The following is a 16,872-nucleotide window of genomic DNA, read 5'->3' on the forward strand; positions in this document are numbered from 1 at the left end:
ATGTGTCCGATTTTAAACCCCTACAATGCAGTAGATGAAATGGAAAAGCCTTAAATCTGCTGTTGAAGTGAAACCCTGCAAAGATTGCTATGATCTGTTCAAGCTTCTTTAAAATGTGTAAAATGTAAAGAAATGGTTAAAAATAGAAATATGTCGGGTTACTACTTTCCTGTATGCGATGTGATGTGATAGCCATGTGTTTTGCTCTGTGCATCTAGCGTCTTCCAACAAATTAACCCTATAGTGAATATGTGTGCCTGTACATGTAGTAGGGAATATAGAGTGTAAGCTCCACTGGGGCAGGAACGGATGTGAACGTTCAAATATTCTCTCTGTAAAGTGCTGCGGAATATGTGTGTGCTATATAAATAAATGGAAATAAATAAATAAATAATAAAATCCATTATAGTGTCAATAGTTTTGTGCCAAAAGTTAATAAAAACTGCCTGATATTGACAAAGAAAATAATCATACTATAATGTGACTTTAAATAGCTTAATCAATTAGTGTCCTTTTTCAAATAGGTAAAAAAAAAATGGAACTAATGCTGTGTACACACGGGGGCGATAGGGGCTATAATCACTGGGAATATGGTCGCAGGCGACCATATTGCCAGTGATTGGAGTGTGCACCAGCGATAAATCGCCGGGTGCACGCTCTTCCGTTTTCTGCCCCATTGTAATCGCTGGTCGCAGGAGCTTGCTAATTACCTCTACGGCTCCCCCAGCAGAGGTTCCTTTTCATCAGCGACCATCTCTGGTCGCTGATGAAAAGGAGACACTGAGCAATATATTGCAAGCAATATATCTCCCCCCGTGTGTACGCACCTTAATCCAACTCCCGACTTTTGAAGGCATTTTACGCCCATTACTTTTTTGCCACAAAAACCAGCAAAATTGGACACAATATCGCCTGGAATGTGTCAAAAACACGTGTTTTTCGACACTGTCAATTTTTTTTTACAAAACATCAAACAAAATTTTTAAGTAAGCAACTAAGACATTTAAAATCCTGGTAACATTTACGGTACTTATATGTTAATTGGGCGCCCACTATAGTTACTACGCTCATACCCCCACTATCCATGTCGGCATGGAGTTGATTTTATATAGTGTGGCGAGCGCAGCGAGCCACCATGCCCGAAGCGTGGCGAGCCCCGCGAGGGGACGCGGAAAACTAAGCAAATAGCTTAGTGGGCGCCCAACTAACATATAAGTACCAAATTTATACTGGTATATAGTTTACATTTGGAATGAGTAAAGTCACAAATAACTACAGAGACACGATTTTATATTAGCAATTGCCATGTTTATTTAGTGAAATCTTGTGCTTTTTACACACACACACACTCACACACACACACCTGAGCTTTAAACTCAGATCTATTGAAAACCTAAGTCAAGGACAATATTAGAAATGCTTTAAAACCATTACATATTATTATAACATATTATATTATAGACATAATAAAAAAATAATGTTTTTAATAAAATATCAAAAGGTAATCAAACTTTTACAATAAAATAATTTTTTACCCTAAATATACATATACTTGATACATCATTTCCATGCATCAAAAAATGGTGATTCCTATGCAGTACTGCACAGAATTATTTGTTGCTTGAAAATGTAGTCCCCGATGGTGACACACCAAATGTGCCGTTGTTTTGTGACTCCAAAACTGATTACAGTGTTCACTTAGGTTCCCTGCAGGTTACTCACCTCTTAGTAGAGAGACTATGACCAAGGCTATTAGTCAACATTCTTATAAGTCCATTGTACTTATGTGAATTGTAGAATTATTTGTCTTTAAATTAGAGAAATATCAATGAGACACTGCACTGTTTAAATCGACATCACAAATTATATATGTTTATAAAATAGTAGTTCCTTTTTTCCACTGCAATCAGCTATAGTACTGTATGTCTGATAACGAAATGTCATTCCCTTACATGTGTTTCATACATCATGTATATGTATCAGGTAATACTTCTTATATCAGTATCATTTGTAGGCACATTCTTGTATAGCCAAGTCATTAAGAATACTGTCAGATATGTTTAAATGATTGTATGAATTATGCATTACAACAAATTGATTGTTTGACAAGAATTGATGGATGTGTGCTACAGAGAAAGTACAGTATATTTTCATCGCATGTGTCCGAGGGCCAGATGCACTAAGCTTCAAAAAGTGATAAAATGGAGAGTGATAAAAAAAACAGCCAATCAGCTGTCATTTTTCAAACCCAGCCCGTGACATGGCAGTTAGGAGCTGATTTGCTGGCTGTTTTAACACTCTCCAATATCACTTTTTGAACCTTGAACAGGAAAAAGGTAGCATAATTAAATACCCAGGATAAAATCTGGCTTGTAAAATTTAACACCCCACCTTTTTTATTTTCTGCCACATGTCTTTTGCCATTTAGAAAGGTGGATGAAAGAAGCAACCAGCTCTAGCTATATGTAGATAGGAGATAGATGAGATGCAATTGTTACACTGTTGCAATACTATTACCATAGTAATTTATTCCTATACAACCCAGTCTCAAATGTACACCTAAGGGGGAAGTTTTTAAAGGTGATCTGTGGATATCTGGCATACTGTATCCTGGTCCCTTTACTAGTTAATAATTATGTAATGTGTGTTAATAATACATATGAGCCTAATTCAGATCTGATCGTCTGACTGCGACTTCACAGGCTGGGTGATTATCGATAGACTGCTCATGTGTACGGCCAGTAATGTGCATCCTGCAATAAAATCCTGCTACTTTTTTATTGCTGGCCACACAAAAGTTGATGGACAAAAAATCGGCGTTTGAGGGTAACTGGATGTTTTCTGGAAGTGTCGGGTGTTTTAGGGGAAGGCATTTGACACCAGCTCCAGCCCCAATTAGCCTGTTTCTATTGCAGCCGTAATGTAATGCTGTGTAATTTGGGCTATTTTTACCCTTAAGATTTTGTCTATATAGTCAAAATCGTAAGGATAGTTAGCCAAAATCGCACAGTGTAAGTTTTTTTTTTTATACCAACATGATATCAATGTGTGGCCCCGAGGCATCGTTATAGCAAGTAGAAATAGACTGTGCAACACAATCTTTATCTTTTAGATTATAAGGGGCCCATGCTGCTCAACACAGCATGCCCCCGCCATCCGTCGCTCCTCCCCTGCCAGCCGATGCCAGCATCTCGCCAGGTTCCAGTGCTCGCCTCCCGTGTGTACACACCTTAAGCACTGGGCTATGCACAGATTGTAGACAGTGGAAAAACCATTCTATGGTGAGCGACTTGCAAATGGATTTGCAGTTATTTGCTGATCCAGTTCATTTTATACAAGCTGTGCTAAGCAAATTGCATGTATGCACGGGGCGGGATTTCTCTTTGGCAGGGCGGCATATACCTGATCGCAGTGCTCCAAAAATTAGCAGCCCAGCGATCAGGTCTTAATTAGGCCCATTAACTTACATAAAACAATAAAATGTAAGATTTAACTGTACATATATAATATATATAATATTATATATTTTATATTACAGTATTTTCTAAATAGTACTTCATCAGAATTACTTATTTTTTGTGCTGTGCAATTTTATTTTTCTTTTGTTATCATTTGATGTAAGGGACTAATGCATAAATATATATGTAAGTTGCAGGAAAGGGGCGGATCCTATTAAATGCAATGAATTTAAGGCTGCAAATAATTGCGGAATGGCTGCACTTTACGACGGCTGGAATTCACACAAAAGTGCTTGCTACCCATGAAGCATGTAAAATCAGGTGGTGGTACCGCCATTTGAATGCCACGGCAAAGGCACCTTGCACATTTCGCATATAATAGTATCGAATCCAAAGACTGCTTGCTGACTTTCGCTTTTATGGACCAATGGTATTATTTAACTTTGTCCCCTAGTGTAAACCATAGTTTATTATGTTTAATAACAATGTCCATTAGCCTGGATTAGTTACAAGGACAGGACTAGATATCACTGGTGGGAAGATATGACATCATTGGAACAGTGTATATTTACTGCATTAAACTATTTAAAGTATATGAGCAACACACCCATGATAGGTATTCTGATAAATTCAGTAACATGACTATTTTACAAATCTGGCATGCAATCTACTAGAAATGCCCTTATTCACCTAGCCTCAAACTGCACCAAATACTCCCATTAAGCGACTGATGCATAATTCGATAAAAGCGCAAAGTATTACAGGATTTGGGTTCTATATGAGGGTATTCTACAGAGGCACAGTCCAAAATTCAAATTGGGGGTGAGCTGAACCAACTGTCAGCCAGAGATGGGTAGTGTTGGTGTGGCTCCCATATTTGAATTTTGGACTGTACTGCAGCCCCACCTCTGCAACTGCCACTTCTAATCTGAAAAAAAGTTGAGACTGTGCTATGGGTCCTGCCATGCAACACTGTGTGAAATTACACTGCCATCATTACAAGACCAGTACAAATTCTGAGCCATCGGTACACTGAAATAATCACTGTACAGTGTAAAGGGGGCCTTAGCTCTCCAGTGGTGGAGAGGCAAGCATATTGTATAGAATATCATGCTAACAGTGAGGTAGGAACATGGCAATGAGGTAAAAGGCATATTAATGTTCTCCATGAGCAGATAGTTTGTATTATATGATAACAAAGTGGTTTATATAGAAAGCACTGGGTTGTAAACACCGCTAATAAAACCACTGCCCTTTTCATTATTGGCCTTAAACTCAGTCACAAGTACCATGTTTAACAAACTAATGCTTCCTAAATAAACTTCAAAGCCTCCGCTATGGGTAGAACATAGTGATTTGCAGTGAGGTCATTGGCTGGTTCTGCATTAGCTTGTATCCTATTCATATATACACACATAAGTCAATATCCAATCGCCAGCTATACAATTACCCTCATTAAGCCAGATTTAAAAAAAACATCAGCAAAACACAATTTTACACTCCCGATATTTTATCTTTAGCATAATACAAAAATAATTGTATTTTATAGAATAATACAAAGAGGATGATATACGTTATAAATATATTTTCTGTCTTATTCATAAAAAAAACTCTGTGATATGACAGATGAGGCTCTGCCAGACAACCAGCCTATCCTGACTGTACTTCACTGGCAGAATAAAGAGCACCCACACTCTTCATTTTTCCAGATAAAATAGATACATGAGGTAAGACTTTTTCCAGTTTATGATTGGTTAGGCCTGAGGGTAAGAAAACTGAAAACGGCAAATACCTGATATGGGTGACTTCCATTTAAAGCTGTAAAGTAATGTCCATGGTAGAATCAGGGCCGATGCAAGGTTTTTCAGCACTCAAGGGAAAACATCAGCTTACTGCTGCCACCACTCCCCACACACCAATACCAAAATTCCAGAAATCAGGTACAGAATACACAGTACAGAGGTGGCTTCTTAAAAGTTCAACACTCGTTGTTTGCATTGAGTTCAACAAGGATGCCTCTCAGAGACAACCTTAATTTGTTGATGGACTCAGGGCCCGACCAGATTCTGGAGCCACTAGGCAGCTACTTATATCTAAATGTATTCATATTCACACTTGAAAATGAATACTACCAGTGTAAATTGAAACGTAATTCCTGTGATCTAGTTAGTGTATTATTAACATCAAACATACATTCATGGCTCATATAATGCCCACAGTTTAGGTCATTTGATTTGACTGTACTTATATACATATAATAAACAAGTAGTGAGTTTCAGAAGCTGGAGTGACTTGAGGCCTGAGGAGACGCATGCTGTATGACAGGTGCACTACCACAGTTGCCAACATTTGAAAAGAATATCTGTTTTCTGCTAAATCATGCAATGAAGGCAAATCACAAGACCTGAGAAATACCCATCATGTCATGTTTACTGTTTTTATTAAAATGCATTTCATATATGTCCCCTTAATAAATATTCCCATATAAATTCTAGAATCTGACAATAAGAGTCATGTCAGTAGAGAGCCTGGTAGGGCCCAGGTATTTCTCTGGGGGTGTGGGCTTATCATGCAAGGCTCGGCCATGCACCCTTAAAATAATATACGGAAAATATAGTACATTAACCATCTCCCTGGCCACACACCCCAGTACACAGCAGTGTATGCAGGGATGAGAAGCTATTGCAGCTCTTGCTTCCAAGCTATGGGGGAGGACCAGGGCCCCCACAGAGCCCCTCCATCAGACCTGGGCCTGGGTAATTAGTAGCCCGCCTCTTGGCATCCCTGATAAGAGTTGGAATATTGTTGTGCTTATAGAGTCATGTCCCTGGGATACTGGCAATTGTACTGTATATGACTTCTACTGTGTTCCTTCAATACTTGGTTCAACCCCTACAAAATGTAAGTTTTATTGAAATGCCTCTGAATGTCTATTTTATTTAGCAGGAAAAGACTCTTGGTGAGTTGGACCTGATCTGGCTGGATGTAGACGTTTGATGTCACTGTGATTCCCATAACATTTTCACTTTGCAAATAGCAAATATTACTTGAAAATGAATCAGTCAATAATTCACAACAATGTACAGTATAGGCAGTGGCATCACTAGGGAAGTGTGGGCCACACCCGGCTGTCTCTACAAGGTGCTGTATTGTAACATCAAGGGGTCAATCCTATTAAATGCAAAGGTTGTCATATGCAGTTACCACACCCGATCTCACACTCTTATTGGGCTGGTTACTGCCCAAAGTCACACAAAATTGCTCACTGCCCTATAGGGCAGAGAGAGCACATTTGTAGGAATTCAGTCTGCCTCAATGATTCACATCTGCGAATCATTGTGCCTAATAGGATCGACCCCATAGTGCAGAAACCAGTACCTGTACCTGTGTAGAAGCCAGTAATGCAGCCCAGGCATTTTTCGGGGGCAGCCCCCACCTCCTGAACCCCCACAGTGATGAAAACATTGTTATGGTCCACAAGAACATGCCCCCAAACTGCAAGGCCTTGGCCCCTTTTCCAGGCTTCACCATGCAGACTAAAGAAACTCCCACACCAGGTGTCCACGCAGTAAAGACCCCGCAGTGTATAGGTATCAATCAGTGGCAGTAATATTAATAGATAAGTGAAGTGGCAGAATTTACTATTAGTCTGGCTAAATGTACAAAATAATTCAGGAGAAAAAATAAAATAGGTTTCATTCATTTCTGACCAATTATTTTTAGGACAACCCTTACTTATCAAAACCTATAAATATTTCTTGCAGCAATAATTTGCTACAGTATCTCATGTGCACTAAATAGTTAAATGCAGAACAAATCCATTGATAATATTCCAAATTCTTGGAATTAATAAATAAACTCCAGAGTGTCATATTTTTCTCAAAACATACTATAGACATTTCTTGAACTAAAAAATAAAAAAATACAATAAAATTCTTCAAACATATAAGATGAAACCAGTTACAACTCATTCATTTCTACATATGTGTTAAAGCCATTGGCTGTAGTTCTTTGATCAGAAGTCCTTGTGAGATTTGATTGTAAAACCTCCACTGGATGGCACTGGTGCTGGGCAGCTTCCTGACTTAGAGGTATGACAAGCTCATGTCTCGGATCCTTCCTATCATAGTATAGAGCCCACAGCAATGTAATAGTGAGAATCATAGCCAGGATCTGGGTGACTCCAATAGAGATGCCAAGGAACCGTAACACTTGTAGCTGCTTAGTTCCTCTTAGGAAGCTGTACATTTTTCTGCTACATCCCTAGAACAAAAGAGAAACACAACCAATCAAAAAGCATATAAACAAGATAACTGGCAAAAGCAAGAGAAAAGCAGAAGAGAAAAATTTGAATTGCAATTATTAATACATAAATATTATATAAATATCTGGAGGAACTGATGACCTAGGATTCAACTGAATACTCTCACTAGATGAAGGCATACTGGGTTTCTGCCTCTCCCTCATTTTCGCTTTATGATGTGGTAGCTCAGTTGGAGCATTTCTGATTGTGAATGACCCGATTTATATGTTAGTCTACCAGACATTGTTTGGTCCCACCTACGTGCAGACATTACTGGTGCGCAAGTGCTCTTACTTCCATTATATTTGCAGGCTCTACGGATTTGGGAGTATATGGCTAAACCGATAAATAATGGGGAGTTGTATCCAGATACTCCATTGTAGAACTCTAAATTGTTAAATGAATTGTCCTCCTTACAGACTGTGTAGGGTTCTTGGGGAGAGGTTTGTATTGCCCAACTATATGACAATAGTATTGTTTAGGCTTTCTCCCAACTAAAGCTGACCTGATTTGACCAATTTTCACCCAATTCTGGGCAGTGAAATCAGGATAAAAGAGGCAAAATTCAATGTGTGAAGTGTGAAATAGACAACTGGGCGCTCCTTTTTGGGGCACACCCCGAGAGAAAAAAAAAAAAAAGAAAAAAAAAAAAGGAGAAATAACTTCCCTTCTCCTTATGTTGTGTGTCGGCCGTGTCGATTTCTCCTGTTCATGAATTATTTTCCTCCAGATGATATAAAAGAAAACAGATGTACAGCAAATATGAGGAACAGTTTTCTAAAAATGAAAATTTCTGTGAAGGAACGTTGTGTAGGTTTGGAATAGAACAGCGTACCAAACTCACACGTTCTATAACATCAAAACACACATCAAGGTATCTTTTGTACGATTGCAGTTGCGTACCAGTACTCACGATGTAATGCAGGAAAACACTCTCATCAAGGTATCTTTTCTCTGATAAAATTTATTTCACAGTGGTAGTGCAATTTAATGGGACAAACAATCTTAAAAACTGTGGGGTAGACAAGGCGGTAGGTAAACAGCACACCAAGTGTTTCTCATATGTGGGTTCTATCCGGATATTGCCCACCACAAGTAGACTGGATTGCCGATAACCTCACCAACCTTTCTCCTCCTGGATCACGCTAAGTCTGGATCAACATGTTTCGAGAGTATGTCTCTCTTCCTGAGGAGAGACATACTCTCGAAACATGTTGATCCAGACTTAGCGTGATCCAGGAGGAGAAAGGTTGGTGAGGTTATCGGCAATCCAGTCTACTTGTGGTGGGCAATATCCGGATAGAACCCACATATATGAGAAACACTTGGTGTGCTGTTTACCTACCGCCTTGTCTACCCCACAGTTTTTAAGATTGTTTGTCCCATTAAATTGCACTACCACTGTGAAATAAATTTTATCAGAGAAAATATACCTTGATGAGAGTGTTTTCCTGCATTACATCGTGAGTACTGGTACGCAACTGCAATCGTACAAAAGATACCTTGATGTGTGTTTTGATGTTATAGAACGTGTGAGTTTGGTACGCTGTTCTATTCCAAACCTACACAACGTTCCTTCACAGAAATTTTCATTTTTAGAAAACTGTTCCTCATATTTGCTGTACATCTGTTTTCTTTTATATCATCTAGAGGAAAATAATTCATGAACAGGAGAAATCGACACGGCCGACACACAACATAAGGAGAAGGGAAGTTATTTCTCCTTTTTTTTTTTTTTTCCTCTCGGGGTGTGCCCCAAAAAGGAGCGCCCAGTTGTCTATTTCACACATCACAACTTGTATACTTTTCATTGGGGATTTTTGGGATATCCCACGAAATAGACCAGGCAGATCCCTAGTAATAAGCGCCTAGCAACTCCAACCACTAACCACAAGCAAAATTCAATGTGTTTGACATTCGATCTGACAGACTGATCCTGTGTGCATTGGGTCCGAGTCTGATCCCCTCCGAGCAGCAGGGAGTGGGGTAGCATGTGATATATCCAATGACAGTTCCTGCTATTGGGCTGCAGGACTGCAGCACCTCCAGTTAAAATCACGACACCAGGGACACAGACAGACAGCACCAGACCTCCGGTGCCCCCCCCCCCCCCCCATAATCGTGCAGCCTCCCACAATGAAGGAAGCAGGGTTCAAACAGGCTCTGAAAACACACATGTTCACAAAGCCTACCTGCTTTAATTGGCTGGGCTGGCCACAGCCCCTCCAAACAGACCCATGATTCTGGTATTATCTCCCAATCCAACCCATGTAACTAGGAAGTGGGGAGGATGTAGGTTTCCCATACACTCTTCTGGGGGGCAACCCAAAACATTGTGATTATCCCAAATTATTTGAAGCTCTAGTTCATGTCCAAGTCTGTAACTATAACAATAACAGAAATAATCATCATCATTGTCATCATCATAATAGTCTGTCTATTTTAGGTTATACAATTAGTGGCAAGGTCAAATAATAATAAAAATGAAGATAAACTTTGTCAATAAGTTAAAATAAAGGTCATTAAAAAGTGCAACCATCTGTACATTATTACATTACATTGCTCACAGGGTCGGACTGGCCCATACTGGTACAGTGGGGAAACCCCCAATGAGCCCCATCCACTACTGTGCATTGCAATTATTAATCATATTAATATATATTATCATGCAGCACTAAGAGTATTAACAGTATATATTTATTAGGGGATGCAGACCATACACTAATGCTTAGCCAATCTTCTAAGCCTGGGCCCCTACCGCTCCATTTCCTGTTGGGCCCTTCATGCCCCAATCCAACACTGAATGCACATAATGGCATCAAACTAATGAGTATAAAAATGATGGTCTTTCTACTTTAACATTTGGCAAAGAAGTGATTCAAACTGTCAGTAAAAAATTGACATTTCTTTCTGTCAGTAAAAATGAATATTGTCACCCTGCTGACTTTTCACCTTTGAGAACTGTTTGTAAAAACAAACTGAGAATAAACATGATTTCATCTCTCACAAAAAAATAAAATTAAATAATTAATTAAGGGTGTGTATAATAAATACAGCTCAGAGTACATCATGCTGTATAACAACTTTGTTAAGGTAATTTTATTTTACTATATGAAGAAAAATAATACTGAATTATCTCCATTTATGTATACAGGTACTGAGCAGTAAAAAGCCATAAGGGATATCACTGGAACAATTCGGATATTAAATCCAGGGCTGGAAAATCTGGTTTGCGATTGAGCAGTAAGACCCCAGCTTCCACAATTCTGCCTGAAATGGATTTTCTATATTACTTCCATTATTCTATTATCCTATAAAGTCAGAGCTGCAAAGAATCTAGATACTTTATTGCTTTATAAATTTAAACATGTCACATATTTGTTTTCAGCCTGGAAAATGTAGTGTATAAACACATAAGTGAGGTTCATTTGCATTGTCTTGTAGGGCTATATTTCTCCCATCATAAAATGCTCAGGAATCTGGTTGTGTTATCTATAATTAAATCTTAAAATTCTCAGAGTATCATATATGTTACATAATTTCTTCTATCCTCAAGTATATCTGAAATGACTAATAAAGCTGAAGTTGCAAACCGCTAAATATTTAAAGAATTAATTCAACAACTGAAAAGATAATTAACGAAAGTACAGTACAAATCCACCTTACAGTATTACTATTTTAAATTGGTACTGCCTACATTTCCCAGAGGCATAACATTTTCGTTAGCCTCCTGACCATACCGGGAGGGTAGACAGGTATGACTAAGGACCTACTTCTCTGTGTATCTACCAGGGATGTGCAGTCAGGGGAGGCAGGGGAGGCAGAGCCTTCCCTGTCATAATGATGAAAATAATAAAAAGAAGATATTTATATATCTTCTTTTATTATTTGTCATCATTTCTACCTCTCCGGCTGCCTCCCACAGGTGCCTCCCGCTGTTAACATTAAATCTCCGGGCAGCGTGGGGCGGGTAGGGGTGGGCAGGGGGCAGGGTGCAGCAATGGGCTGTAAGCCAATTGAAAATGAATGGGGAAACCTATAGCCTTACTAAACACTGACCTAAAAATTTTTTCTAAATTGATTGCAAATAGATTAGCCCCCTTGGTACCCAACCTGGTCCATCCGGACCAGGTGGGATTTGTTAGAGGTCGCCAAGCAACAGACAACACTAGAAGGGTTTTCGACCTAGCGGAATATATCTCTCATAAAGGAGAAGAAGCGGTTTTTCTAGCATTAGACGCTGAAAAGGCCTTTGACAGGCTTCATTGGGGCTTCCTTACCGAAACTCTGCATAGATTTGGCCTTCAGGGGCCGATCCTCTCCTCTATACTAGCTCTGTATAGCTCTCCTAATGCGGTAGTGTACAGTAACAGCTTCACAACACCTCCTTTTAAGATTTCCAATGGAACAAGACAAGGATGCCCCCTGTCTCCCATCATGTATGTCTTAGCAATAGAACCTCTCGCAATGAAGATCCGTCAGTCCCTAGACTTCCCAGGTATAGAAGTGGGCTCATCCCTTCATAAAATAAGTTTATTTGCTGATGATATTCTCCTCTTAGCGACGAAACCTGATACTTCACTACCAACCCTACACGACATAATTGACCGTTTCAGCATAGCATCATTCTACAAACTAAACACAACCAAAACCGAGGCACTACCCTTTAACCTAAGCGATGATTAACTAGCCACTTTCCAACAGACCTACAAATATCAATGGAAGAAGGACCACATTGTATACCTTGGAATTAATATCCCCAACTCATTAGCTACCGCCATAGAAATCAATTTCTCCCCTTTAATATCCCAAATAGATGCCCTATTAAAAGCTTGGTTTAATCTGGAAATATCATGGTTAGGTAGAATTGCTGCTTTTAAGATGTCAATTCTTCCCAGATTAATGTATCTCTTCCGCGCGATCCCATACCAAGTCCCACAGAAAACCATCACCAAAATCCACTCAATCATCCTGAAATACATATGGAAGAAAAAACCACCCCGTATAGCATATAAGAGCCTAACTAGATTGCGGAAGCATGGGGGATTGGAAGTCCCAGACCTAAAGAAATACCAACAAGCATGCCTGGTGGCCCAAATAAATGACTGGTCCCTACCTAAAGGCAAAAAACAATGGGTAGACTTGGAGAGCCAACTGCTCTCACGCATACCACTGACGGATCTGCTGTGGACCCCCTCCCAATCAAGACCCCCCGCACTCACTAAGATTCGAGCTATATCAGATTCCCTCTCGGCATGGAACACATTGATAATAGCCCCCAAATATGTTTCCCTCCCCTCCCGCACTCTTTCCCTACAGGCCCTCTCAAAATTGATACCTAATATAAACCTAGCCAATTGGATGGACCGCGGCATTGACTCTATTGCCGCATTAGTAGTTGGTGTCTCCATAACCCCGTTTACCTCGCTGCAATCCCAATTTAACCTCCCAGATAGGGAACTTTTCTCTTACAACCGAATTATCCATTGGATCAAGAGTGCTATAAGAACGTCAGGTCCAATATTGCTCCCCCCCACAAACGTTTTGACAAAATTAGGCATGGGTAACTCTAAGGGTTCAATAAGTTTTTGGTACTCTGGTTTGCAAGCTGACACCACAGAGGTGAAATCCCCTATACAAACAAAATGGGAGGAGAGTTTGGCGTGCTCTCTCTCCCAACAACAGTGGGAAAAAATCTATAATACATCACACAAGATATCGAAATGCAGCAACCACATAGAAATGCATTTTAAACTCCTGCATAACTTGTACTTCACCCCTGCTAAATTGCACAGAATCTGGCCCTCAGTCTCCAACCTATGTTGGAGGGAATGTAACGAGATAGGAGACAGCTTCCACATTTTCTGGGCCTGCCCGAAAATAAGACCATTATGGAGAAAAGTCTTCGCCCTTGCATCAAAGATCCTGGAAGTCCCTGTCCAAGAGTCCCCTATGCCAGCGTTACTCCATGTCTACCCATCAGATATCCCCCACCCCAAATATTACGTATTAGGCCACATCTTCATAGCCGCACGAGCCGCAATAGCTCAGGATTGGAAAAAACCCTCTCCCCCCCCACTCAGTAAAATCATTAGGAAAATCCACCACTCATTCCAAATGGAAACAATGGGCCTACCCTCCTCCATTAATCCATCCCGCTCAACAACATCATGGTCTTGCTGGCAGAATTATATCACCTCACCCGAAGGGGCGAACCTATTATTTGACATTGCCTAAATAACTGGAGAACTCTTCCGGTATAGTATCACATATCATTCACCATGCTTTATTGTTGACACCATTTCATTTTATTAATATATTTTATGTTTCTTTTTTTATCAATCTCGCTCTCTGTGTTAAGTGTGACAGTGTTAATGCCTATTACACCGATTGCTGTTTCTCTTGTGTATCATGTATGTTGACTTGTTCCCATTCCCCCCCTCCTCTCCCTCCCCATCTTTGTTCTGTATCCCCCTCCCCTTCCGTGTTAACGGAACAAAACCTTCAATAAAAACTATTTTGGAAAAAAAAGAAAATGAATGGGGAAGCGGCACTTATACTGATGCCGCAATGACAGGGGCACCAGTATAAACGCACGTCCCCAGATGTGATTGGGCCAGCAGATCCAGTGCTGGAACCGCTGTCCAATCACACACATGCAGGGCCCTGGAGAGGATGCAGCAGCGCGGCCAGCAGGGAGTTTGGCGCTGCTGGGAGAAAGCCGATGTCACTCACCGCCGTGGAGAGGACTGGCCACCGCCGAGGAGAGGACAGGTGAGTCCGCCAGGTGGTGGGAGGGGAGGGGGGGCGCATGTACCAGCGGCCGCTGCATATGTAGCACCATGGTGTCCGGGCCTGGCCGTGCGGGGGTGGGGGGGGTGGTGAGGTCAGTGCCTCCCCAGGCAATGACCTCACCGCACGTCACTGGTATCTACAAATGTGTATGCTACAGAATTATGTGAATTACATGTGAATATGCTGCCCAGAAAAGATGCCCACGGAGCCATTGCAAACTCATTTGTAACTGTGTACCCATACGCAGACTATACACAAAAACAACGAACATTGATTGTTAGAGTAGCGCTATGGCTATAATGACTGGATATAACAGTAGCTATATAGGTGCTATGTTTTTGTACATGCATGATCACAGCTGACGGCAGGGGTGGATTAAGGTCTGTGGGGGCCCTGGACAACAAAATTGTCGAGGCCCCCACAGACACACCCCCCCCCCTCCGACAGTTGCCCCACCAAGGGAGGCTGGCACCTGGGCAGAGCAGGCAGGGGGTCCCTGCAGCGGTCTCGACAGTCAGCACCAGGGTCCCTGCAGCATATGAGAAGTCAGCGGCGGGGTCCCTGCAGCAGATGGGAACTAGTAGTGATATTGGCTACTAGTTCCCATCCACCGCAGGGACCCCGGCGCTGACTTACCATCCATGGCAGGGATCCCGGTGCTGACTGCCCAGCCTGCTGCAGGGACCCCCTGCCCACCTGCGCTGCACCGCCTATCTACGCTGCTCGACCCTGCTGCCTGAGCATGGGGCGACAGGAGCCCCACACCAGCAGCAGTGTCGGTGTGTGGGGGCCCCAGGGTGACCGCGTCCTGTCGCCCCATGCTTAATCCGCCTCTGCCAAAAAGGCCATGACAAATCCTTATTTTCACTGTGACTCCTAAGGTCCCCTAAGGTCCTTTCCTTGTACTATTGCTATTTTATATGCATGAAAACACTTCTTGTTAGCATAAAGTTTGGTACTTATGTAGTATCTGGGCTGCCGATTTAGAAATCGGATCGGATCGCATCGCATCGTATCGCATCGCATGCGACCAAATCGTATGCGATGCGATGGTCAAGATTTTTCCATAGGATTCAATGTTAAAATGGTCTGAGTCCATTTTAACATAGAATTCAATGGGAAAAAGGGGTCCTTTTCCTTTCCCCACTATCCAAGTGGGCATGGAGTTGGACATAAACCTGTGGCGAGCGTAGCGAGCCACCGAGCCCGAAGCGTGGCGAGCGTAGCGAGCCCCGCGAGGGGACACAGAATTCTTTTTAAGAAATATGCGGCCCCTCGCGGGGCTTGCTTCGCTCGCCACGCTTCGGGCACGGTGGCTCGCTGCGCTCGCCACGCTATATAAAATCAACTCTATGCCCACTTGGATAGTGGGGAAATGAACAGGACCTTCTTAACATTGAATCCTATGCAAAATCGCATCGAATCGCATCGCATCGCATCTGATTACCTTAAGGCATACAATCACAAAATCGGCAGCCCAGATACTACATAAGTACCTAAAGTTTACATCAAGCTATTGTTTTATTAGCTTGGATTCCCCAGGTTGGCTCTTCTTGCCCCAGTTCAACACTGAGTGTCCAGCTATGACAACACTGGCCAAATGATTGGCTAATAGATATATGTATTAATGGGCTTGTGTACCTGATAGAAAGGCATGAGTTTGATATAATGTCAACTGACTGTATATCATAATTACTTATTGACATGCCAGAATCTACAAATAGAAGCAAGTTGCATCCCTCCCCCGCCCTCAAAAAAGAAAAGAAAAGCAACGGTACTTGTATACTATCACGGCTCCCACAATGGGCACCGTACGCACCGAGTTGGTGTATTTGCGCAAACCTCAGTAATCTATTCGGAAGTCATGCTTCAGCAACATGACACATTCATCCAATTAGGGTACCTCATAACATATATATTTATTTGTCATTAAATCAATTACTTCCTAAATGACACTTAAACACATTACTAGCACTTTAGATTAACCCTTACATCATGTTAAGTTGAAATACTTCATTGTTGCCCCTTTACCTATGTTTTATGTATGCATAATTTTTTTTAATTGCAAGACAAATGCAATCATTCTAAAATGTCAAATTGTGATTTACACATAATAAATGCCAAATACCTACAGTTTAAAACACAGTATGTGTGTGTGTACATCATAATGCAGACCGGCTAACTTTATTTTATTTACAAATATTAGAATTTTGTGTCATGCAATGAATTGGTCATTATAATAAAGGTACTCTAGATCGCTGTGCAAACACACACACATACACACCAGCACACCTTCAACACCATTTATTCATTACC

General features: G+C 41.1%; 1 protein-coding gene across 3 annotated transcripts in view; it reads right to left on the reverse strand.

Moving 5' to 3' along the window:
• Window positions 1-1,762: 1,762 nt before the first annotated feature.
• TSPAN12 (tetraspanin 12) overlaps window positions 1,763-16,872 on the reverse strand; it is a 185,396-nt gene continuing 170,286 nt past the window's right edge. For 2 of the 3 annotated variants that reach the window (XM_083182821.1, XM_083182822.1), the window contains exon 8: window positions 1,763-7,721. In XM_083182821.1, coding sequence (XP_083038947.1) covers window positions 7,419-7,721 — 303 coding nt within the window. In that variant the 3' untranslated portion in view covers window positions 1,763-7,418. The remainder of the gene's footprint in view (window positions 7,722-16,872) is intronic. The other variant, XR_014473434.1, reaches the window with a different exon arrangement.

This window comes from Crinia signifera, chromosome 4, assembly GCF_055691185.1.
Source record: "Crinia signifera chromosome 4, ASM5569118v1, whole genome shotgun sequence".
NCBI lineage: Eukaryota > Metazoa > Chordata > Amphibia > Anura > Myobatrachidae > Crinia > Crinia signifera.